This window comes from Staurois parvus, unplaced genomic scaffold (assembly GCF_062004578.1).
Source record: "Staurois parvus isolate SC_StPar_1 unplaced genomic scaffold, SC_StPar_1.0 ptg000249l, whole genome shotgun sequence".
Lineage (NCBI taxonomy): Eukaryota > Metazoa > Chordata > Amphibia > Anura > Ranidae > Staurois > Staurois parvus.
In genome coordinates this window covers 3,080,459-3,105,005 of record NW_028318045.1, presented here as the reverse complement: position 1 = coordinate 3,105,005, position 24,547 = coordinate 3,080,459, and the positions used below count along the sequence as shown (strand labels likewise).

Sequence of the window (24,547 nt, the reverse complement as noted above, 5' to 3'; positions counted from 1 at the left end):
GCCATAATACAAGTAGCCACAGTACGCTATGCCTGTGTTGTTGCCTTTTCTCTGTGGAAACAGCATGGTTCCTGTTTGTAGTTCTTTTGGGTATGAATTTTGTAAATGTATGGCTTTTGGGGGGAGAGGTGCTTTTTAGTTGTGTATGGGTACCCTTTTCATTATAAATCCTGCACAGTTAGGAAATTGTCCATATGCCTTAAAAGCACTTATATGTGTTGCCTCAAACTGGAGTTTACGGGTTGATGAAATGACCAGGGAATGGTCTATCTAATCTTGTAGTACTATACTGTTATTTGGGAAGTCGGGAAACATGTAAATCTATAGACTACAAACAATAATACACAGCCGTGGCCCCAGAATGAAGTCATAGTTCAGTAGGGAGACCCATAGTGCATGTGTTAAAAACATATACTAAAAAAATCAGGTCACATCATTTTTCAAGTTGAAGCCTTAGGAGGAAGGATCATTGCGCAGGCTCAGCAGGTACCATGTAAGCTCTTAATGCTCGAGAAATTAGACATGAGGGAGATTCAGAACTGTCTGTCCACCTTTGCGAGCGTAAGGTGAGGTGGAAAGACATGTAATGTAAATTTGTACATAATGGATCCAGATGCCCTACCAAAGTCTGACCTATGCTTGAGAGAAGGGCAAGGGAGCTCCTCTGACTTTACTTAAACCAACATCTCTATTGGTTAAAAAAAAGAAAAAGAAAACTTCTGAAGTCATGGTGTAATCCAGAAACCGTCACACCTATATGATGTGCTGAATTGTGTTTCACTACTGCTGGGTCTGACCTGTCCTGGACTTCCACAAGGAAATCTGTTCACATGGCATGCTTGACAACAGGCTTAAAGCTTAATGTTCTTCAAGGCGGCTTGTGTCATAGGGCTAATGTCTTGCCATGAGCTCCCTTCAAAGCTCTAAGTGAAAATGAAAGAAAACCTTTACCGTGAGCAAAGCATAGAGGGCACTTTTACTGCCATCTTCTGAAAAAGAAGGTTGCCTGGCTGTCATGTGGATCCCTACTGACTCAGGATAAATATGCAGAGAAGGGCAGCACAGTGGCTAAATGGTTATCACTTCCACCTGACAGTACTAGGGTCGTTGGTTCGAATCCCAGCCACGGCACCACCTGCCTGGAGTTTGCATGTTCTCCCTGTGACTGCGTGGGTTTCCTCTCACACTTCAAAGACATGCTGGTAGATTAATTGGCACCTGTCTAAATTGTCCCTAGTATGTGTATGGATGAATGTGAGTTAGGGACCTTAGATTGTACGCCCCTTGAGGGTTAGGGACTGATGTGAAATAAATAAATTAGAATGACTGACGTTTGTACACAACTTTCCAGATCCGCATAATTGTGATTCAGAGATGATAGAGTGGGTATAACAGCCAGTCCATTAGAATTGTCAGAAGTTGGTTGGCATTGGCATGGCTTGTATTTCTCTTAGAGCTGAATCGCACCAGGTGCAGCTCTTTCCTGTGTGATTCATATGTGGTGCAATGCGGTGCGTTTTGTGCCCATTTATTTTGCACTGCATGCACTACTTTTAAAAAAACGCACTGCAACTGGATCACATGTTACTTTTGCACGATGCAATCCAGTGCTGGCAAACACACAGCTTTTGTGACCTGGATTTGGGGTGTTGCTAACCTAAAGTGGTTGTAAAGGCGTAAGGTGTTTTTTTTTTTTTTCACCTTCTGTATGCTGTTCCCCTGACAGCCCCCCCAATACTTACTTGAGCCCCTTCTCGATCCAGTAATGTGCATGGGAGCCTCGGCAGTACTTGGGTCTCTCTTTCCTCCTTAGCTGAGGCTCAGCCTCAGGAACCAATGGCTCCCACTGCTGTCAACCACAGCCATTGAGCCACAATGAGCAGTGAGCGCGGGCGGGGCCAAGCCGCAGTCCTGTATGTTGTATGGAAGCATAGAGCGTGCATGCACCAGATCCCTCATAGCAGAGAGTTTTTCCATTGGGGGGCACTGGTTAAGAGGAAGGAGCCAGTAGCGTTTGCAGGGGTTAACCTGAAATAAAGGGGATCGGGGCTGCTCTGTGCAAAACCATTGTACAGAGCAGGTAAGTATGACATGATTTTTTTTTTTTTTTTTTTTCCTTAAACACTTTAATTTCACCTTGACAGCTGCTGCATTTCGCAACTGCAATGCATTTGGAACATGGTGCGTAAAATGCAAACAAAACATGGATTTCTCACACCTCGTTCCGGTGTGCACAAGCACTTAATTTCACAGTAAACTAATTTATTTACAAACTTTAGGACTAATCAACCAGTATTATCTTTGGTCTCCCTGCAGCTGAGATTTTCCCCATTCTGACTTGCCTTTCCTTGTTTTACACTATGGGGTTGATTTACTAAAACTGGAAAGTGCAAAATCTGGTGCAGCTGTGCATGGTAGCCAATCCATTCCTAATTTGAGTTTGTTCAATTAAGCTTTGACAATAAAACGTGGAAGCTGATTGGTTTCTATGTAGAGCTGCACTGGATTTTGCTCTCTCCAGTTTTAGTAAATCAACCCCTTATGACTTACTACAACTGGAGAGTGCAAAATCTAGTACAGTTTTGTATAGAAACCAATCCGCTTCCAGAGTTTTTGTTTTTTGTTTTGTTTTTGGCTTTGGGGTTTTTTTGGTTTTTGGTCTTTTTGTTTGTTCTTTTTTTTTTTTTTTTTTTCTGAAGATGGAAGCTGATTGGCTACCATGCACAGCTGCACCAGATTTTGCACTCTCCAGTTTTAGTAAATCAACCCCTATGTCTCTGTTTGAAGGTGGCTATCTAGGTAGTGAATGGATTCTACTTTACATGTTAGACTGTCCTCCTTGATGACTGGTAATCTAATGACTGGTGGGGAAACAAAGAAGAAGAGGTAGGAGAGGTGGAGGAGCCACAGATCCAAAGATTGCATGAAACAAAGAGATTCTTGCATCACAGTAGTGACATCTCTAAATTCAGTGAGACTAGTAGTCAGGGGCAGCAGTGCCTTGGATGATTTAACACTGCAGGTATACAGCTATGAGGCTCAAGCCACAGGAAATGCACTGCTGTTTTTCAGGAGGAGTTCCAGACAAAAGGTTAATCTTTCACAATATGATAACCCTCACCAGTTGTCCCCTTTAAAATTAGCAATTTATCATGTTTTAATTTCTGGTCCATTTTAACCTTCAAATTTGACTCTGCATATGTCTGTGCTATGCAGCACTTAGAAGCAAGTTTTGCAGTTTGGTTTTCTGTGTGTTCTGTTCTGTTATTATTTTTTTTTAATTTTTTTTTTTTTGGGGGGGGGGGGTTGTTTTTTGTTTAACTGCATCTGAATTTGTTAAGCATGTCTCCTGCATGCTTGTTACTTGGATCCAGTGAGTAAATCAAAGTGTTATATTTTGCTTTAAATGTATATGATCATACTGTATTTTTTTTACTCTGTTTTTGTTAGGCTAGCCCTACATAGCAAAAGATTTTTCATTCAATCAGCCTGTAGGGGTGAGCACAAGAGATCTGATCGATTCCCCCATTCATGCCAAATGGCATGGATGGAAGAAACTCCTTTTCTAGCTATTGTTTTCAGACCTTTGCAGCCACTTTTGGGCTTACAACTTTTCACTCAGCTTCCTCGATTTTTTTTGGTTTTTTTTTGTTTTTTTTTTGTTTTTTTTTTTTTAGTGGAAGATTATAAATCCAACAGGGCCAACCTCAGATCAGATTTTGAATTCAGCAGGAATCCGTAAAAAAGTTAAGCCAAGCATGGTCAGCCATTTATCTGCTCTCTGATAAAAGTTAACAATAAATATAAGTGCAGCTGTCATAAATCAATGTGCAGCTGCAAACAAGTCTTTATTTTTTTTGCTTAGCAAACTTTTCAAGTCCTTTTTAAGTTTGAGAAAGGCCTGCCAAAGTTCCTGCTTTGTTAGCCATTGAGGCATGTTACTTGCACCTTTTAAACACTTGTATCGTTTGGTCATTGAAAGCCATTGCGGTCCCTAAAACACCTTCATGTGGCAGTGTAATGATGGATGTTAGGCTCCTGCTTCACAAGGGGTATTTGGTTCTGAACTCAGGATATTTTAGCCCTTGGGGTATAGAGTGGAGAAGAGGATCTTTTGACGAACAAAAGTTATAGCAGGTGCTTTGTGGCATCTGAGCAGTAAACATGAGGGGTAGAAGTGCAAAAAGATCTCAGTGTCAACTACACTTTGATATAATGCAAGCATCCGCATACAGTACATCATGGATCAGGGATTTTCAACTTCAAGGTGAATTGGAGTCAGCAACTCTAAAAATGTCCCATGTACAGTAGCACAACACACCACACTGTTGTGCAGTGAGTGACATGATGAAGTGTAACTTTGCACTTCAAAGTTGACTCAAAAAAGGCAGCTGTGTGATGTGCTGAAACACACTGCCCCCTACTGCCAGTTCACTGGAGCTGCACACTAAACTGCTGTGGTTTACTGTGCAGGCAGTGCAAATAGGCCCTAAAGTACAACATCCCTCTTACCAGGTAGTTCAAAGGTAACCTGTCATAAGATAAGTTTGCATGCTACAGTATGAAGTCATTACACCTAATCCTATGACTTCAGTCTTTTAAGTCATGGACTCTAAATACCTGCATTAGGATTTCAGGCTTCACTTGTTCCCTAGTTTTGCTGGTCATTAACTCAAGACAGCCAAGCAACTAGCCTTTTGATAAGACCGTAAATGACAACCTCCATTTTACCCTCATGTAAGGGTTACATTAATTTTAAATGGCATAATAAGACATTTTACATCCTCTATTTAGGCATTAAAAACTGACAGGTTTATTATCTTATAAAGCAACTTTAAAGTTTTTCACTTCTGCTTTTCATTTCAGTTCTGTTGACAAGTCATCCGAATCATTAAGTATAGGAAACGGTGATAACTTACAACAGGTGAGTCATGCTGCTCTGTTCTGGAAAGTATTGGGTTCATGCCCTCCCTCTTATGGGAGGTATTACCAACTTAGTTATGAATAATGGAATTATCCAACCAGGCACTAAAATCAGATTTTAAAATGCAGATTTATTGCACATTAAGCTGTTCTGCCTAATAGTTTTTTGTTTTTGTTTTTTTTAAACCTTCATTTAGTGGAATGCAACAGAGACATTTAAAGTGGTAGCTTCACAGGACATAAAGCAATATGCGGTGGCATATGTTTAGTAAAATACAGGTACATATTGCCAGTAAAAAGGTCACTTGAAGCAGTAGTAGAAGGGTATAACGATACGTACATAGTAAGCAGTATCCAAAATGTATCAGGATTTAGGGACCCCTCTGGCCTGGCCACATACATGCCAACCTGGTTTGAGAGGAGGGTCTTCCTGACATTTACAAAGAGCTACTTGAATAAGGTTGGGGGGGGGGGGGGGGGGAGTCTAATGTAGGGTATCCAGCTGCGTTTTGAGCATATCAATTTTTAAGAAGTATAAAAGTGTGGAAGGCAGATGGAGAAGAGTAAAATAAATTTGGGGTGGGGGGGGTGCTTGGCTGGGGGAGAGGGGGTGGAAGGGGGGAGTCCTTCCTGTGGAGCAGAGTGCGTAAGTGCACTTCAAGGGCACATGGCATGGGCTTATATGTACTGGTGGAATTAAACAGAGAAGTGGAAAAGATCCTAATAGAGCCGCCTTGTCTTATGTTCCTCTGATTTATCCCGAAGAGCAGAAGTCAGATCCTCCATCTGTTCAATGTCTACTCTTGCAAGCCATTGGGCAGCCTGGTGCAGACTGTTTCCGTTGACTTTGTATACATGCCCGAGCAGCATCAAGAAGGGATTTGTAGTGCCTTTTCCTTGATAGGGGGAGTAAGGTTAAGTAAAGCCGCAGCCAGGACATCCTGCAAAGAGATGTCTGTAAATTTGTGAATGAGTTGAAACACCGGTGCCAAAACGTTTGGAGCTTGGGGCAATCTCAGAGATGTGTAAAAGGGTGCCAGGGTGTTCGCAACACCAACAACGATCGGATTGGTTAGGGAAAAGCTTTGCTAGAATCAATGGAATTCTATACCAGCTCGTGATTATTTTGTAGGTGGTTTCTTGGTACTTGCTTCAGAGGGAGAACTTCTGTGCAAAGAAGAGTATGCGTTCCTTTTTGGGTTCAGTGAAGGTGACTTGTAGGTATCTCTCCCATTTTGCTAGGAAAGGTGGGTCTGCAGTGGCATGAATATCCAACAGAGTTTTGTAGGAGGTAGAGTGCAAGACCCACGAATTGGACCCTCACCCATGCAGAGCTCCTCAAAGGGGTGAAGCCTCCGCGGGAGGAGTTTGGGCAAGAAACCTATGAAATGTGAAAGCTGGATGGCTCTCCAGTAGAGATGAGCGAATCGAAGTATCCGAAGTGGAATTCGAGTCGAATATCGGAAAAATTTCGATTCGTGCCGAATCCGAAAAACAGCCTAATTCGGACGCGCGAATCGAAATTTTTCCGAAAATGGCGGCTGACATGTGCGGCGACGGAGCGGGGATGTCGGGGAAGGCGCGCAGACAAGGCGCGCTGCCCCATAATGCATTCCTCAACGACATGTGATCGCATCAGCCAATCAGCAGCCAGCCAGCCAGCACTGTGTAATGGTCGAGGTATATATAGCGGCCATTTTGGAAATCTTCATTTGCCTGCAGTCATTGAACAGAGGCAGACCGCTCTGTACTAGGGACAGGGACAGAGTTAGGGCCACAGAAACGAGAATTGGGGACAGAGAGAAGTTACTTAGGGACAGAGAACCATTACTCAGGGACACAGACTTGTTAATGAGGGCCACAGAATCGTTATTTAGGGACAAAGAAACGCTAGTTAGGGCCACAGAATTCATACTCAGGGACAGACAGAATTGTTACTCAGTGCCAGAGAATTGTTACTTAGGGCCACAGAAACGTTATTAGGGCCACAGAATTTTTACTCAGGGACAGACAGAATTGTTACTGAGTGCCAGAGAATTGTTACTCAGGGACAGACAGAATTGTTACTGAGTGCCAGAGAATTCTTACTCAGGGCCACAGAATTCATTCTCAGGGACAGACAGAATTGTTACTCAGGGACAGACAGAATTGTTACTGAGTGCCAGAGAATTGTTACTCAGGGACAGACAGAATTGTTACTGAGTGCCAGAGAATTGTTACTCAGGGACAGACAGAATTGTTACTGAGTGCCAGAGAATTGTTACTCAGGGACAGACAGAATTGTTACTGAGTGCCAGAGAATTGTTACTCTCACAGACACAAAATTGTTACTTGCACAGACACAGAATTGTTACTTGCACAGACACACAATTGTTACTCAGGGCCACAGAATTCATACTCAGGGACAGACAGAATTGTTACTGAGTGCCAGAGAATTCTTACTCAGGGCCACAGAATTCATACTCAGGGACAGACAGAATTGTTACTCAGGGACAGACAGAATTGTTACTGAGTGCCAGAGAATTGTTACTCAGGGACAGACAGAATTGTTACTGAGTGCCAGAGAATTGTTACTCTCACAGACACAAAATTGTTACTTGCACAGACACAGAATTGTTACTTGCACAGACACACAATTGTTACTCAGGGCCACAGAATTCATACTCAGGGACAGACAGAATTGTTACTGAGTGCCAGAGAATTGTTACTCAGGGACAGACAGAATTGTTACTGAGTGCCAGAGAATTCTTACTCAGGGCCACAGAATTCATTCTCAGGGACAGACAGAATTGTTACTCAGGGACAGACAGAATTGTTACTGAGTGCCAGAGAATTGTTACTCAGGGACAGACAGAATTGTTACTGAGTGCCAGAGAATTGTTACTCAGGGACAGACAGAATTGTTACTGAGTGCCAGAGAATTGTTACTCAGGGACAGACAGAATTGTTACTGAGTGCCAGAGAATTGTTACTCTCACAGACACAAAATTGTTACTTGCACAGACACAGAATTGTTACTTGCACAGACACACAATTGTTACTCAGGGCCACAGAATTCATACTCAGGGACAGACAGAATTGTTACTGAGTGCCAGAGAATTCTTACTCAGGGCCACAGAATTCATACTCAGGGACAGACAGAATTGTTACTCAGGGACAGACAGAATTGTTACTGAGTGCCAGAGAATTGTTACTCAGGGACAGACAGAATTGTTACTGAGTGCCAGAGAATTCTTACTCAGGGACAGACAGAATTGTTACTGAGTGCCAGAGAATTGTTACTCTCACAGACACAAAATTGTTACTTGCACAGACACAGAATTGTTACTCGCACAGAGACAGAATTGTTACTCGCACAGAGACAGAATTGTTACTCAGGGCCACAGAATTCATACTCAGGGACAGACAGAATTGTTACTGAGTGCCAGAGAATTGTTACTCAGGGACAGACAGAATTGTTACTGAGTGCCAGAGAATTGTTACTCTCACAGACACAAAATTGTTACTTGCACAGACACAGAATTGTTACTTGCACAGACACACAATTGTTACTCAGGGCCACAGAATTCATACTCAGGGACAGACAGAATTGTTACTGAGTGCCAGAGAATTCTTACTCAGGGCCACAGAATTCATACTCAGGGACAGACAGAATTGTTACTCAGGGACAGACAGAATTGTTACTGAGTGCCAGAGAATTGTTACTCAGGGACAGACAGAATTGTTACTGAGTGCCAGAGAATTGTTACTCTCACAGACACAAAATTGTTACTTGCACAGACACAGAATTGTTACTTGCACAGACACACAATTGTTACTCAGGGCCACAGAATTCATACTCAGGGACAGACAGAATTGTTACTGAGTGCCAGAGAATTGTTACTCAGGGACAGACAGAATTGTTACTGAGTGCCAGAGAATTGTTACTCTCACAGACACAAAATTGTTACTTGCACAGACACAGAATTGTTACTCGCACAGAGACAGAATTGTTACTCAGGGCCACAGAATTCATACTCAGGGACAGACAGAATTGTTACTGAGTGCCAGAGAATTGTTACTCAGGGAAGACAGAATTGTTACTGAGTGCCAGAGAATTGTTACTCAGGGACAGACAGAATTGTTACTGAGTGCCAGAGAATTGTTACTCTCACAGACACAAAATTGTTACTTGCACAGACACAGAATTGTTACTCGCACAGAGACAGAATTGTTACTCAGGGCCACAGAATTCATACTCAGGGACAGACAGAATTGTTACTGAGTGCCAGAGAATTCTTACTCAGGGCCACAGAATTCATACTCAGGGACAGACAGAATTGTTACTCAGGGACAGACAGAATTGTTACTGAGTGCCAGAGAATTGTTACTCAGGGACAGACAGAATTGTTACTGAGTGCCAGAGAATTCTTACTCAGGGACAGACAGAATTGTTACTGAGTGCCAGAGAATTGTTACTCTCACAGACACAAAATTGTTACTTGCACAGACACAGAATTGTTACTCGCACAGAGACAGAATTGTTACTCGCACAGAGACAGAATTGTTACTCAGGGCCACAGAATTCATACTCAGGGACAGACAGAATTGTTACTGAGTGCCAGAGAATTGTTACTCAGGGACAGACAGAATTGTTACTGAGTGCCAGAGAATTGTTACTCTCACAGACACAAAATTGTTACTTGCACAGACACAGAATTGTTACTTGCACAGACACACAATTGTTACTCAGGGCCACAGAATTCATACTCAGGGACAGACAGAATTGTTACTGAGTGCCAGAGAATTCTTACTCAGGGCCACAGAATTCATACTCAGGGACAGACAGAATTGTTACTCAGGGACAGACAGAATTGTTACTGAGTGCCAGAGAATTGTTACTCAGGGACAGACAGAATTGTTACTGAGTGCCAGAGAATTGTTACTCTCACAGACACAAAATTGTTACTTGCACAGACACAGAATTGTTACTTGCACAGACACACAATTGTTACTCAGGGCCACAGAATTCATACTCAGGGACAGACAGAATTGTTACTGAGTGCCAGAGAATTGTTACTCAGGGACAGACAGAATTGTTACTGAGTGCCAGAGAATTGTTACTCTCACAGACACAAAATTGTTACTTGCACAGACACAGAATTGTTACTCGCACAGAGACAGAATTGTTACTCAGGGCCACAGAATTCATACTCAGGGACAGACAGAATTGTTACTGAGTGCCAGAGAATTGTTACTCAGGGAAGACAGAATTGTTACTGAGTGCCAGAGAATTGTTACTCAGGGACAGACAGAATTGTTACTGAGTGCCAGAGAATTGTTACTCTCACAGACACAAAATTGTTACTTGCACAGACACAGAATTGTTACTCGCACAGAGACAGAATTGTTACTCAGGGCCACAGAATTCATACTCAGGGACAGACAGAATTGTTACTGAGTGCCAGAGAATTGTTACTCAGGGACAGACAGAATTGTTACTGAGTGCCAGAGAATTGTTACTCTCACAGACACAAAATTGTTACTTGCACAGACACAGAATTGTTACTTGCACAGACACACAATTGTTACTGAGTGCCAGAGAATTGTTACTCAGGGACAGACAGAATTGTTACTGAGTGCCAGAGAATTGTTACTCAGGGACAGACAGAATTGTTACTGAGTGCCAGAGAATTGTTACTCAGGGACAGACAGAATTGTTACTGAGTGCCAGAGAATTGTTACTCGCACAGACACAAAATTGTTACTTGCACAGACACAAAATTGTTACTTGCACAGACACAGAATTGTTACTCGCGCAGACACAGAATTGTTACTCAGGGCCACAGAATTCATACTCAGGGACAGACAGAATTGTTACTGAGTGCCAGAGAATTGTTACTCAGGGACAGACAGAATTGTTACTGAGTGCCAGAGAATTGTTACTCAGGGACAGACAGAATTGTTACTGAGTGCCAGAGAATTGTTACTCGCACAGACACAAAATTGTTACTTGCACAGACACAGAATTGTTACTCGCACAGACACAGAATTGTTACTCGCACAGACACAGAATTGTTACTCAGGGCCACAGAATTCATACTCAGGGACAGACAGAATTGTTACTGAGTGCCAGAGAATTGTTACTCAGGGACACCTAATCGTTGAATTAAATAGTATGTCAGACAACATGCAGAGGAGTGGCAGAGGAGGCAATGTTTTAGGAGCGAGCAGACGTGGCAGCAGAGGAAGGGGTCGAGGCAGCAGTATTCGCAGCCAGAGGCCAGTGCTCCCGGTGTCATCCAGCGGTCGTGTCTCCACCGACAACCCTGCCGTCATTGATTGGTTGGCTCGGTCGTCTTCCTCTTCCCAGGTCACCTCTGACACCTACAGCCAACGGTCGGTGGGTACGTCAGACACAACCGTTAGTTGGCATGGCCCGGGACCAAGCCCACTGAAATCACGTGTCCTCTACCTGCCCCTGTCCTTTGCTGTTCCCTCACCAAGCGAAGTATCGCATGCTGTGGGCTCAGCCCCACTGTACAGTGAGGAAGAGCTAACAGAGGGCGGTCAGGAACGGGGGGAGACATCGGCCTTTTCAGCAGCCAAGCGAACAAGTACTGGCGAGGAGAGTGGCTCGGTAGCCGGTCTAGAGACAGGTCTGTCTCCTGACCCAGACGCAGCCGAGGGGGCTAGTAGTGAGGCGGAGACCCTACTTGATGATGAGGAGGTTGATCGCACTTGGCACTTGACTCACATAGCTGCTGCCAGGCCCCTAATCTGCCATAGGCCCCTATATACCGCCTCCTCATGCTGCTGCCAAGTCCAGAGTCTGTCATGGTCCCTGTACGGCCTCCCATTGCTGCTGTCTCCATCGCCACACTCTGCTGCCATGTGCCACTTTCAGGTCTCTTCACACTGCTGGTGTGTTAAATTTTTTGACATAGGGTGCAGGCAGATTACGGGCCTCACATAGCTGCTGCCAGGCCCCTAATCTGCCATGGGCCCCTATATACCGCCTCCTCATGCTGCTGCCAAGTCCAGAGTCTGTCATGGTCCCTGTACGGCCTCCCATTGCTGCTGTCTCCATCGCCACACTCTGCTGCCATGTGCCACTTTCAGGTCTCTTCACACTGCTGGTGTGTTAAATTTTTTGACATAGGGTGCAGGCAGATTACGGGCCTCACATAGCTGCTGCCAGGCCCCTAATCTGCCATGGGCCCCTATATACCGCCTCCTCATGCTGCTGCCAAGTCCAGAGTCTGTCATGGTCCCTGTACGGCCTCCCATTGCTGCTGTCTCCATCGCCACACTCTGCTGCCATGTGCCACTTTCAGGTCTCTTCACACTGCTGGTGTGTTAAATTTTTTGACATAGGGTGCAGGCAGATTACGGGCCTCACATAGCTGCTGCCAGGCCCCTAATCTGCCATGGGCCCCTATATACCACCTCCTCCTGCTGCTGCCAGGTCCAGAGTCTCTCATGGGTCCCTGTACGGCCTCCCATTGCTGCTGTCTCCATCGCCACACTCTGCTGCCATGTGCCACTTTCAGGTCTCTTCACACTGCTGGTGTGTTAAATTTTTTGACATAGGGTGCTGCAAGATAACGGGCCTCACATAGCTGCTGCCAGGCCCCTAATCAGCCATGGGCCCCTATACCGCCTCCTCCTGCTGCTGCCAGGTCCAGAGTCTCTCATGGGTCCCTGTACGGCCTCCCATTGCTGCTGTCTCCATCGCCACACTCTGCTGCCATGTGCCACTTTCAGGTCTCTTCACACTGCTGGTGTGTTAAATTTTTTGACATAGGGTGCTGCAAGATAACGGGCCTCACATAGCTGCTGCCAGGCCCCTAATCAGCCATGGGCCCCTATACCGCCTCCTCCTGCTGCTGCCAGGTCCAGAGTCTCTCATGCCATGTGCCACTTTCAGGTCTCTTCACACTGCTGGTGTGTTTAATTTTTTGACATAGGGTGCAGGCAGATTACGGGCCTCACATAGCTGCTGCCAGGCCCCTAATCTGCCATGGGCCCCTATATACCGCCTCCTCATGCTGCTGCCAGGTCCAGAGTCTCTCATGGGTCCCTGTACGGCCTCCCATTGCTGCTTTCTCCATCGCCACACTCTGCCATGTGCCACTTTCAGGTCTCCTCACACACTGCTGGTGTGTTGAATTTTTTGACATAGGGTGCTGGCAGATTACGGGCCTCCCATAGCTGCTGCCAGGCCCCTAATCTGCCATGGGCCCCTATATACCGCCTCCTCATGCTGCTGCCAAGTCCAGAGTCTGTCATGGGTCCCTGTACGGCCTCCCATTGCTGCTGTCTCCATCGCCACACTCTGCCATGTGCCACTTTCAGGTCTCCTCACACACTGCTGGTGTGTAGAATTTTTTGACATAGGGTGCTGGCAGATTACGGGCCTCCCATAGCTGCTGCCAGGCCCCTAATCTGCCATGGGCCCCTATATACCGCCTCCTCATGCTGCTGCCAAGTCCAGAGTCTGTCATGGTCCCTGTACGGCCTCCCATTGCTGCTGTCTCCATCGCCACACTCTGCTGCCATGTGCCACTTTCAGGTCTCTTCACACTGCTGGTGTGTTAAATTTTTTGACATAGGGTGCTGCAAGATAACGGGCCTCACATAGCTGCTGCCAGGCCCCTAATCAGCCATGGGCCCCTATACCGCCTCCTCCTGCTGCTGCCAGGTCCAGAGTCTCTCATGCCATGTGCCACTTTCAGGTCTCTTCACACTGCTGGTGTGTTAAATTTTTTGACATAGGGTGCAGGCAGATTACGGGCCTCACATAGCTGCTGCCAGGCCCCTAATCTGCCATGGGCCCCTATATACCACCTCCTCCTGCTGCTGCCAGGTCCAGAGTCTCTCATGGGTCCCTGTACGGCCTCCCATTGCTGCTGTCTCCATCGCCACACTCTGCTGCCATGTGCCACTTTCAGGTCTCTTCACACTGCTGGTGTGTTAAATTTTTTGACATAGGGTGCTGCAAGATAACGGGCCTCACATAGCTGCTGCCAGGCCCCTAATCAGCCATGGGCCCCTATACCGCCTCCTCCTGCTGCTGCCAGGTCCAGAGTCTCTCATGGGTCCCTGTACGGCCTCCCATTGCTGCTGTCTCCATCGCCACACTCTGCTGCCATGTGCCACTTTCAGGTCTCTTCACACTGCTGGTGTGTTAAATTTTTTGACATAGGGTGCAGGCAGATTACGGGCCTCACATAGCTGCTGCCAGGCCCCTAATCTGCCATAGGCCCCTATATACCGCCTCCTCATGCTGCTGCCAAGTCCAGAGTCTGTCATGGTCCCTGTACGGCCTCCCATTGCTGCTGTCTCCATCGCCACACTCTGCTGCCATGTGCCACTTTCAGGTCTCTTCACACTGCTGGTGTGTTAAATTTTTTGACATAGGGTGCAGGCAGATTACGGGCCTCACATAGCTGCTGCCAGGCCCCTAATCTGCCATAGGCCCCTATATACCGCCTCCTCATGCTGCTGCCAAGTCCAGAGTCTGTCATGGTCCCTGTACGGCCTCCCATTGCTGCTGTCTCCATCGCCACACTCTGCTGCCATGTGCCACTTTCAGGTCTCTTCACACTGCTGGTGTGTTAAATTTTTTGACATAGGGTGCAGGCAGATTACGGGCCTCACATAGCTGCTGCCAGGCCCCTAATCTGCCATGGGCCCCTATATACCGCCTCCTCATGCTGCTGCCAAGTCCAGAGTCTGTCATGGTCCCTGTACGGCCTCCCATTGCTGCTGTCTCCATCGCCACACTCTGCTGCCATGTGCCACTTTCAGGTCTCTTCACACTGCTGGTGTGTTAAATTTTTTGACATAGGGTGCAGGCAGATTACGGGCCTCACATAGCTGCTGCCAGGCCCCTAATCTGCCATGGGCCCCTATATACCACCTCCTCCTGCTGCTGCCAGGTCCAGAGTCTCTCATGGGTCCCTGTACGGCCTCCCATTGCTGCTGTCTCCATCGCCACACTCTGCTGCCATGTGCCACTTTCAGGTCTCTTCACACTGCTGGTGTGTTAAATTTTTTGACATAGGGTGCTGCAAGATAACGGGCCTCACATAGCTGCTGCCAGGCCCCTAATCAGCCATGGGCCCCTATACCGCCTCCTCCTGCTGCTGCCAGGTCCAGAGTCTCTCATGGGTCCCTGTACGGCCTCCCATTGCTGCTGTCTCCATCGCCACACTCTGCTGCCATGTGCCACTTTCAGGTCTCTTCACACTGCTGGTGTGTTAAATTTTTTGACATAGGGTGCTGCAAGATAACGGGCCTCACATAGCTGCTGCCAGGCCCCTAATCAGCCATGGGCCCCTATACCGCCTCCTCCTGCTGCTGCCAGGTCCAGAGTCTCTCATGCCATGTGCCACTTTCAGGTCTCTTCACACTGCTGGTGTGTTTAATTTTTTGACATAGGGTGCAGGCAGATTACGGGCCTCACATAGCTGCTGCCAGGCCCCTAATCTGCCATGGGCCCCTATATACCGCCTCCTCATGCTGCTGCCAGGTCCAGAGTCTCTCATGGGTCCCTGTACGGCCTCCCATTGCTGCTTTCTCCATCGCCACACTCTGCCATGTGCCACTTTCAGGTCTCCTCACACACTGCTGGTGTGTTGAATTTTTTGACATAGGGTGCTGGCAGATTACGGGCCTCCCATAGCTGCTGCCAGGCCCCTAATCTGCCATGGGCCCCTATATACCGCCTCCTCATGCTGCTGCCAAGTCCAGAGTCTGTCATGGGTCCCTGTACGGCCTCCCATTGCTGCTGTCTCCATCGCCACACTCTGCCATGTGCCACTTTCAGGTCTCCTCACACTGCTGGTGTGTTGAATTTTTTGACATAGGGTGCTGGCAGATTACGGGCCTCCTATAGCTGCTGCCAGGCCCCTAATCTGCCATGGGCCCCTATATACCGCCTCCTCATGCTGCTGCCAAGTTCAGAGTCTGTCATGGGTCCCTGTACGGCCTCCCATTGCTGCTGTCTCCATCGCCACACTCTGCCATGTGCCACTTTCAGGTCTCCTCACACTGCTGGTGTGTTGAATTTTTTGACATAGGGTGCTGGCAGATTACGGGCCTCCTATAGCTGCTGCCAGGCCCCTAATCTGCCATAAGCCCCTATATACCGCCTCCTCATGCTGCTGCCAAGTCCAGAGTCTGTCATGGGTCCCTGTACGGCCTCCCATTGCTGCTGTCTCCATCGCCACACTCTGCCATGTGCCACTTTCAGGTCTCCTCACACACTGCTGGTGTGTTGAATTTTTTGACATAGGGTGCTGGCAGATTACGGGCCTCCTATAGCTGCTGCCAGGCCCCTAATCTGCCGTAGGCCCCTATATACCGCCTCCTCATGCTGCTGCCAGGTCCAGAGTCTCTCATGGGTCCCTGTACGGCCTCCCATTGCTGCTGTCTCCATCGCCACACTCTGCCATGTGCCACTTTCAGGTCTCCTCACACTGCTGGTGTGTTCCATTTTTTGTCATAGGGTGCTGGCAGATTATGGGCCTCCCATAACTGCTGCCAGGCCCCTAATCTGCCATGGGCCCCTATACCGACTCCTCATGCTGTGACGTTGCAACAAGGTGGAATTCAACCCTACATATGTTAGACCGCCTTTACGAACAGCAAAAGGCCATCACAGATTTCCTGATGTTAAAAGCAGATAAAGGTACTCCCTGTGTAACTTAGATGTCAGCCATTGGCAGCTCATGCGTGACACCTGCGCTTGCTCAGGCCCTTTGAGGAGGCCACGCTATTCGTGAGTCGGCAGGACTATGGGATGAACGACGTCATTCCTCTGTTGCACGTCCTGGAACAAATGCTGTTAACAATGGCTGGTCAGGGTGCGGTAGACGTGGCGCACAGATCTCAACGCCACATGGCCCCTGTGGGGGCAGGACTGGAAGAAGAGGAGGAGGTAGAGGAGGACATTGGTGCTCAGGAATTATTGAGTGAAATGGGTGGTTTTTCCACTCAGCGGACAGGAGTGGAGGAGCAGGAGCATCTGGTAGAGGAGGAGGAAGAGGAGACAGAGGACCTAGACGCACCGTGGCAGTATGCTGTGGAGATGGAGGCAGGGAGTCCCTCGCATTCCTTGGCACAAATGGCCCATAGCATGCTCGGTTGCTTGCGTAGCGACAGCCGAATAATAACCATCAGACAGAGGGATGACTTTTGGCTGTCCACCTTGTTGGACCCTCGCTACCGTTCAAAAATGGTGGCCTTTTTCACACCTGCTGAGAGGGAGGCCAAAATAACGTACTATAAAAAACACCTATGTAGTCAGCTGGTCTCTGCCTGTCTGCGCCAACGTCCATCCTCAGACACTGTGGGCCCTGTGCGCTCGTGTTCCGCTGCCATGGCAGCAGGGGAGGGGTGGGGTGGTAGGAGCAGTGGCAGCTCCACCAGCAGCGGCTGCCTCAGTCTGCAGTCGATGATGAGTAGCTTTCTTCACCAGCGCAGTGAGGAAACTACTAACCAGCCGCAGCAGCAGCAGCAGCATCAGGTGGACCTGGAGCAGGACCTCAAACAACAGGCTTAGGCCTACTTGGACAGCACCCTGCCAACCGAGGTAGACAATCCCCTTGACTACTGGGCAACGAAACTTGACCTTTGGCCCCAACTAGCTGAATTTGCCCTTGAAAGGCTGTCATGCCCGGCCAGTAGCGTGGCATCGGAGCGCGTGTTTAGTGCGGCAGGAGGTATTGCAACTCCGCGGAGGACACGACTGTCCACCCAAAGTGTGGAGAGACTCACGTTTGTGAAAATGAATCAGGCGTGGATTAGTCTGGATTTCAAACCACCAGTTCCTGACACAACTGACTAAATCCGCCATGAATCATGCCCCAAACATGTGCCACTTTCAGGTCTCCTCACACTGCTGGTGTGTTCCATTTTTTGTCATAGGGTGCTGGCAGATTACGGGCCTCCCATAGCTGCTGCCAGGCCCCTAATCTGCCATGGGCCCCTATACCGCCTCCTCATGCTGCTGCCAAGTCCAGAGTCTCTCATGGGTCCCTGTACGGCCTCCCATTGCTGCTGCCTCCATCGCCACACTCTGCCATGTGCCACTTTCAGGTCTCCTCACACTGCTGGTGTGTTCCATTTTTTGTCATAGGGTGCTGGCAGATTACGGGCCTCCCATAGCTGCTGCCAGGCCCCTAATCTGCCATGGGCCCCTATACCGCCTCCTCATGCTGCTGCCAGGTCCAGAGTCTCTCATGGGTCCCTGTACGGCCTCCCATTGCTGCTGTCTCCATCGCCACTCTGCCATGTGCCACTTTCAGGTCTCCTCACACTGCTGGTGGGTTCCATTTTTTGTCATAGGGTGCTGGCAGATTACGGGCCTCCCATAGCTGCTGCCAGGCCCGTAATCTGCCATGGGCCCCCGTACCGACTCCTCATGCTGCTGCCAGGCCCGTAATCTGTCATGGGCCACTGTTGTCGCTTGTTGGCATATTCCGCTCGTTCAGATGCTCCTTCTCCTGCTACTCCTCTTCACGGATTCCGTCAGCAGTCTTTCTTGGAATCCGTTTCCAAGAGACAACAGTTTGCGAGCACGCACCCGACGGTGCAGAAGCTGAACGTCCTCCTGTCCAAGTTGCTGCTGCCAGGCTCGTAATCTGTCATGCGCCCCTGTACCGCCTCCTCATGCTGCTGCCAGGTCCAGAGTGTGTCATGGGCCCCCGTACCGACTCCTCATGCTGCTGCCAGGCCCGTAATCTGTCATGGGCCCCTGTACCGCCTCCCCATGCTGCTGCCAGGTCCAGAGTGTGTCATGGGTCCCTGTACGGCCTCCCATTGCTGCTGCCAGGCCCGTAATCTGCCATGGGCCCCTGTACCGACTCCTCATGCTGCTGCCAGGCCCGTAATCTGTCATGGGCCCCTGTACCGCCTCCTCATGCTGCTGCCAGGTCCAGAGTGTGTCATGGGTCCCTGTACGGCCTCCCATTGCTGCTGTCTCTATCGCCACACTCTGCCATGTGCCACTTTCAGGTCTCCTCACACTGCTGGTGGTTTCCATTTTTGTCATAGGGTGCTGTATGGCCTCCCATTGCTGCTGCCTCCACCGCCACACTGTGGCTCCACACTCTGGTTTTGGCCCCGTGACTGCCCAAATGAGTGAAGTGTGCGGTGATTCTAAGATCGACGGCACTCATCTGCATGTCATACTGACTGACAGTATTATTTCTCTTCCCCAGCAGACTCCAAGGGCATTTAAATTAAAGGTACAGTGTTCTGCACTAATATTAAGTCTCTCTGAAGCCTAGAAACACCCTTTTTTAAGTTAAATTCACAGCGAATTTATTCGACTCGAATCGAATATTGTCCACGAATTCGCCGAATCAGTCGAATCGAATTTTTCATTTCTTCGCTCATCTCTACTCTCCAGTAATCTGTTGCAAGAGGCACTCAGCCAGTTAGTATAGTTTTAGTAGGAAGCCATTCTGAAGGCTGTGAAAAATGTGAGGCTCTTAAAAGCCACTGTGGGGCCTGCGATAAAAAGATGGGGTCCATAAGACCCGGCATAAATCTCTGAATGACCAACAATCTGTGTCATAGGAGAAGGAAAGGTTAGATAAGGATAAATGAAAAAAACCTTTCCATTTCTGCAAGAGTAGGTCCGATCAGTGGGTGGGTAACTAAATGGCCAACTGAGGGTTTTCCTTCCCAAAGTAGATTGGCCAGTGGTGTGTGAGCTGCTGCTTGTTCCAATGCCACCTTAATTCCAGCCAGATATAAAAGACACAAATTAATGCAGTTCTTTATTCATGACAAATATCAAGTGTACTTTTAAAAGAATGCAGTAAGTATCTGAATTTGACTTGGTATCTGTCTGTCCTCTATACAGCATAGCTAAGACTGGGAAAGGGAGAAGCAATATATTGAATCAATCAAGTGTTCTGCAGTGTCATGTGTTGATAGGTGGAGAGAGCAGAGTGACAGATGAATTTATCAATCTGCTGCTGCTGCTCCTTTTTACAAATAATTCACAGGCTGAATGAAGGAAGGACAAGGCCTGGAAGTGTTACTGAACAGTAGTGGAGAAAACAACATCTCAGATCTACTCTACTTTTAGGTGGGGATGTGATGGGTGGCAGGATTGTGGAAATCTTATGTCTAGGTGGAGAGGAGTACAAATCTTTTGGCAGGACTATAATAGACCTTCACCTATTTACATATTCTTATCAAGCAGTAAATGAGCTGTAAGAAAATCCCCTCCTGACCGCCTTATAGGTTTAGGCACAGTAGAGAAAATCATCCTTAAAGTTCACAACAAAGGCACTGGGCTCACCCCTCTCCTTGCTTCCTTTTGGCAGCCAACCTACTTTCTAATGTAAACAAACAGCAGGTGCTGTAAGCTGGCACCAAAGTCTCTGTTGTGGTTTTTTTTTTAACATTAATTTTTTCGTTTTATAGGAAGTGCCTGAACAAGCATCAGGAAGTGTTATTTTAAAAGTGAAGTATGGCCAAAGCTCTTTTCTAAGTCATAGAATATTGAAAATTACTTTTGAAATTTGATTAACAAGTTATAGCTGATATGAAAATGTAATGTTTATATATACTTTAAAATGACCATTTAATACAAATCAGGTCTTCAAGTGGTGTTTTTTACGTAACTTTTGCAGTTATTTGCAAAAACTTCAGTTAGTTTTGCTAACGCCATTTTTTTTCAATAGATATTAACAAGTGACACCCCGTCACCTCCGCCAGGTTTATCCAAACCCAACACAGCCATCCCCACCAGTTCAGCAAATCACAGCGCACGGTCTCCCTTTGAAGATGCTATGGCAGAATCACAGTCACTGTTCTCGGACAACTTCCGACACCCAAATCCCATCCCCAGTGGACTTCCTCCATTCCCCAGTTCCCCACAGACATCAAGTGAATGGCCCACAGCTCCGGAGCCACAAAGCCTCTTCACATCAGGTGCCAGATGTTTTTTTATAATGGAAGAAATGTTTCTTGTGATTGTAGTCTTCTTTTTTTTTTTTTCTCTCTCTTTTAATATGTTTATACTGAAAGGCCCCAAACCTCCTCTTCTGAGGTACAATGGACTAGTTTCCTGTGTTGCCTGTGGTCTGTTTCCAGCAAATCTATCCCCAGTACTGACGTTACCACGTCTTGTTCTGCACTGTGTCTCAGTGTGGAGGCAGCCATCTTTTTAGAGACTGAGCTTTGTTTCTTCAAGTTGGAGCCTCAAGCAAGGAGAACAGTGAGCAGCACAGTATTGACATCCTCAAATCTCGTGAGACTAGCAAGATAGAAGAAGCAGTGTTTTAGATCTCGCTGTGAGGCTCTCACATACCAGGAAGTGCACTTAGTTTTCAGTAGGAATTCCAGACAAAAGGTAGATATCTTAATCATACAGTGCAAGACACAGGTTTTGTATTCTGACAAATTTTACTTGTACTGCTCCTAGGAGCATGCTTATATAACCCTACCCTCTCCAGGAGACTTCAGTTTTGTTAGTGTCTTTATGTAAAGGACGACTTCTCTCTGAAGAAGTAGTGGTTTTGTTTTTTTTGGGTTTTTTTTTTTTTGTTCTAGCTTTTTTCCTTCAATTCACTTATGTCAAGCTCTTACTGCTCATAGCTACTTAGTAGTTTCCAGGTCAATAACCCTTGGTGTCCACCTTGGGGACTACACTGTGTGAGGACGGCCTGTAATATTTGCTTCATGTGCTGTATCCTCCATTAGGCACTCACCTTGGCATGTTGTCGTGGTGTAGTTTTTAGAGGTCTGCCTACTGTGGCTGGCAAAACCTGGATCCTTTGCTGGTACCATGACATGAATAAGGGTAAGACCGGGTTTCCTTGTACTGTAGACCGGTTCCTAGCTATACCAAAACCATAGTGCCTAGGTTACAGGGGAATGCCCTGGTTTAGCATTTAATCCTTATCTGGCTTTTCCTGCATGGCGTTTGATTTTCCTGCCTGTGTCTTTGTAGGTCTAGTTTGAGTACTACCATTTTACTCCCACAACACCTAAAAGATAACGTGGCTTAGTTGGCTGGTACCCCAGTTCACACTACAATGGTGGTTACAAATAAACATTATCAGGACAATTTATAATATGCTTTACTAGAAGGGGACAGCTACAAGTACTTGTGTGTTCTTTTTTTAAAGTGCTATTGAATGACTTGGTGCAACATAATAAAACCCAATGCTGACATTGTCCTTTGTTTTATGCAGAAACAATCCCGGTCTCCTCCTCTACGGACTGGCAAGCTGCATTTGGCTTTGGCTCTTCTAAACAGCAAGAGGACGACTTGGGCTTTGATCCCTTTGATATCACCCGCAAAGCCTTAGCAGACTTGATAGAGAAGGAACTGTCTGTTCAAGACCAGCCAGCACTGTCCCCCACCTCTCTTCAGAACCCCTCTCCTCACACTACTGCCAAAGGGCCAGGATCTGGTTTCCTTCACCCCACCACAGTCACCAATGCCAACTCTATTTCTAGCACCTTTCCTGTTTTACCACAGCGGTTCCCACCCTTTCAACACAGAGCAGTTTATAACTCATACAGTTTCCCGGGCCAGGCAGCACGGTATCCGTGGATGGCCTTTCCTCGCAATAACATCATGCACTTGAACCACACGGCAAACCCAACCTCAAACAGTAATTTCATGGACTTGAGCCACCCTCCTCAACACAACACAGGTCTGGGAGGGATTCCTATTTCAGGTATGTTTTTAAACTTAATGTGTTTCGTATCTGAGGGGTTTGATAAACAGTTCTTGGTCAGTGAAAGTCCTAAAAGGGTGGGATACATTCCTTAAAGTGGTCCATACTCCTGGGCTGCAGCCAACAGAGTCACTTGTACTGGATTAAGCTGTGTCTTCTTTTGCTGAATTTCATTTAACATGGTCATGTATTGTTTATTAGATCATTGAAAGCAGGTTTCTAAGGTAAATTTATGGTTTTCTATTATTCCATACCCTAAGTAGCCCGAAGTATGTGGACACCCCTCAAAATTGCCATCATGTGTTTCCAGTGAATGGAACAGTTAATGCTATTGTTCACCAAGAGCGTTCTTACACTTGGAAACTTCCAAACATGTGAAAAGTTCTGCTAAGGCCCTCTTCTGTTTCAGCATGACTGTGCCTCTGTGCAAAAAGCTAACTTTATAAAGACATGGTTTGTCAAATTTGGTTCAGGATCCAAGTACACTGGGCATTTAGCCCAATTACCTGGGACTCTGGCATTTAGCTTCAGGCGGAGGGCACAAAGTTGCTGCCTAGCCCTGCTGCAGGCAGCCTGCCTGTCAACCTCTTAGAGACTGACAGCTGTTGCAGCTGGACAGGGCTGGTCAGTGCATCTGGTAGTATTTATGTTTAGTACATTATGCGCTGACTACTTGCATTCTGGGCATTTGTCCTTTGGGTGCATATTTCCCTAAACGTGCAGCAACTGTCAGCCTCACATAGATCTTGACAGTCTGCCTGCAGCACAGGAGCGTTACGGCACACCTCTGCACTCAATCCACAGCTAAACACCTGAGCCCCATGCATTGGGTCTAAGTGTGCATGGGGTAGTAAAGCAAGTTAACTGACCTGCATGAAGCCCCGATCTCAACCCTACTGAACACCTTTTCAGATGAATTATGACACACTCATTCAACCTCAGCAATGGACCTCAAATGTTCTTTTGGCTGAACTGGGACATATTTCCAGAGGAACACTCCAAAATCTTTTGGAAAGCCTTTCCAAAAAAGTGGATGCTGTTTATAGCCACAAAGAGAGGGCAATTTCATATTAAACCTGTGGTTTTTGGACTGGGATGTCCAACAAGCTTGTAAAGATGCGATTGTCAGGTGTCCATAAACTTTTGTCTATATAGGGTGTTTAAAACCTGGATACAAGGAACTCCGAGGCCACCATGAGGTAGTTTGTCATTTCTCAATGCAGTATGGATCTAAAATGTCTTTAAAAGTTAACCTGTCATGAGCAAAATACAGGACCACCACTGTTACCTGGCTGTTCTGCTGACCTTCTGCCTTCATTACCTTTTGAGTACCTGACCTGTGAAAACGATGTAGGTCCTGAATCTCTTAAAAGTTGTCTACTAGTTCAGTGACTCTAAGCATTGAAGCTAGAATGTTAAATGTTGAAGGTGTAAAAGTTCACTTTTTTTTTCCTTCTAAATTCCACCTTCCCTATGTATCAATATACCATTAATGTACCTCTGTTGCAGAAAGACGTTTTTGTTTTTTTGTTTTTTTTCTATGTTCTAGGGCAGGCATCACCTCAGCCTCCAGTTTCTTGTTAAGAAAATTTCTCCATGGCTTCTTGCTATCTGTCCTTTGGGATGTGAAAATTGTTAGAATACTAAGGAAGTACTTCCCCAACTGACCTCAATAACAGACACCCTGCATCTGCCCTCTCCCTCTGGGAGATTACTCCAACCCACCTCTGTAGTTATATGCAGTCATTGTCAGTGAGCACCATTCTCCTTGTATACATACCCAGCGTTTTCCTCTGCTGACTGATCATTTTGTACTTGAACAATCTATGCAAGAAGAAGGTAATTTGGCAGAGAGTGCAGGTGTCGAGCCTATTTGGAGCAGAGCTGTAGTATTGAAAATAGGAGAAGTGTGTCCCTGGAAGTCTGTA

The 24,547-nt window shown here is 46.9% G+C and overlaps 1 protein-coding gene across 7 annotated transcripts in view; it reads left to right on the top strand.

Annotated features, from left to right (window-relative positions):
- The window catches only part of CNOT4 (CCR4-NOT transcription complex subunit 4), a 136,111-nt gene that overhangs the window by 77,058 nt on the left and 34,506 nt on the right, over window positions 1–24,547 (top strand). For all 7 annotated transcript variants that reach the window (XM_089680666.1, XM_089680667.1, XM_089680665.1 and 4 more), the window contains 3 exons: window positions 4,867–4,924; window positions 20,613–20,862; window positions 22,128–22,619. In XM_089680666.1, coding sequence (XP_089536792.1) covers window positions 4,867–4,924; window positions 20,613–20,862; window positions 22,128–22,619 — 800 coding nt within the window. The remainder of the gene's footprint in view (window positions 1–4,866; window positions 4,925–20,612; window positions 20,863–22,127; window positions 22,620–24,547) is intronic.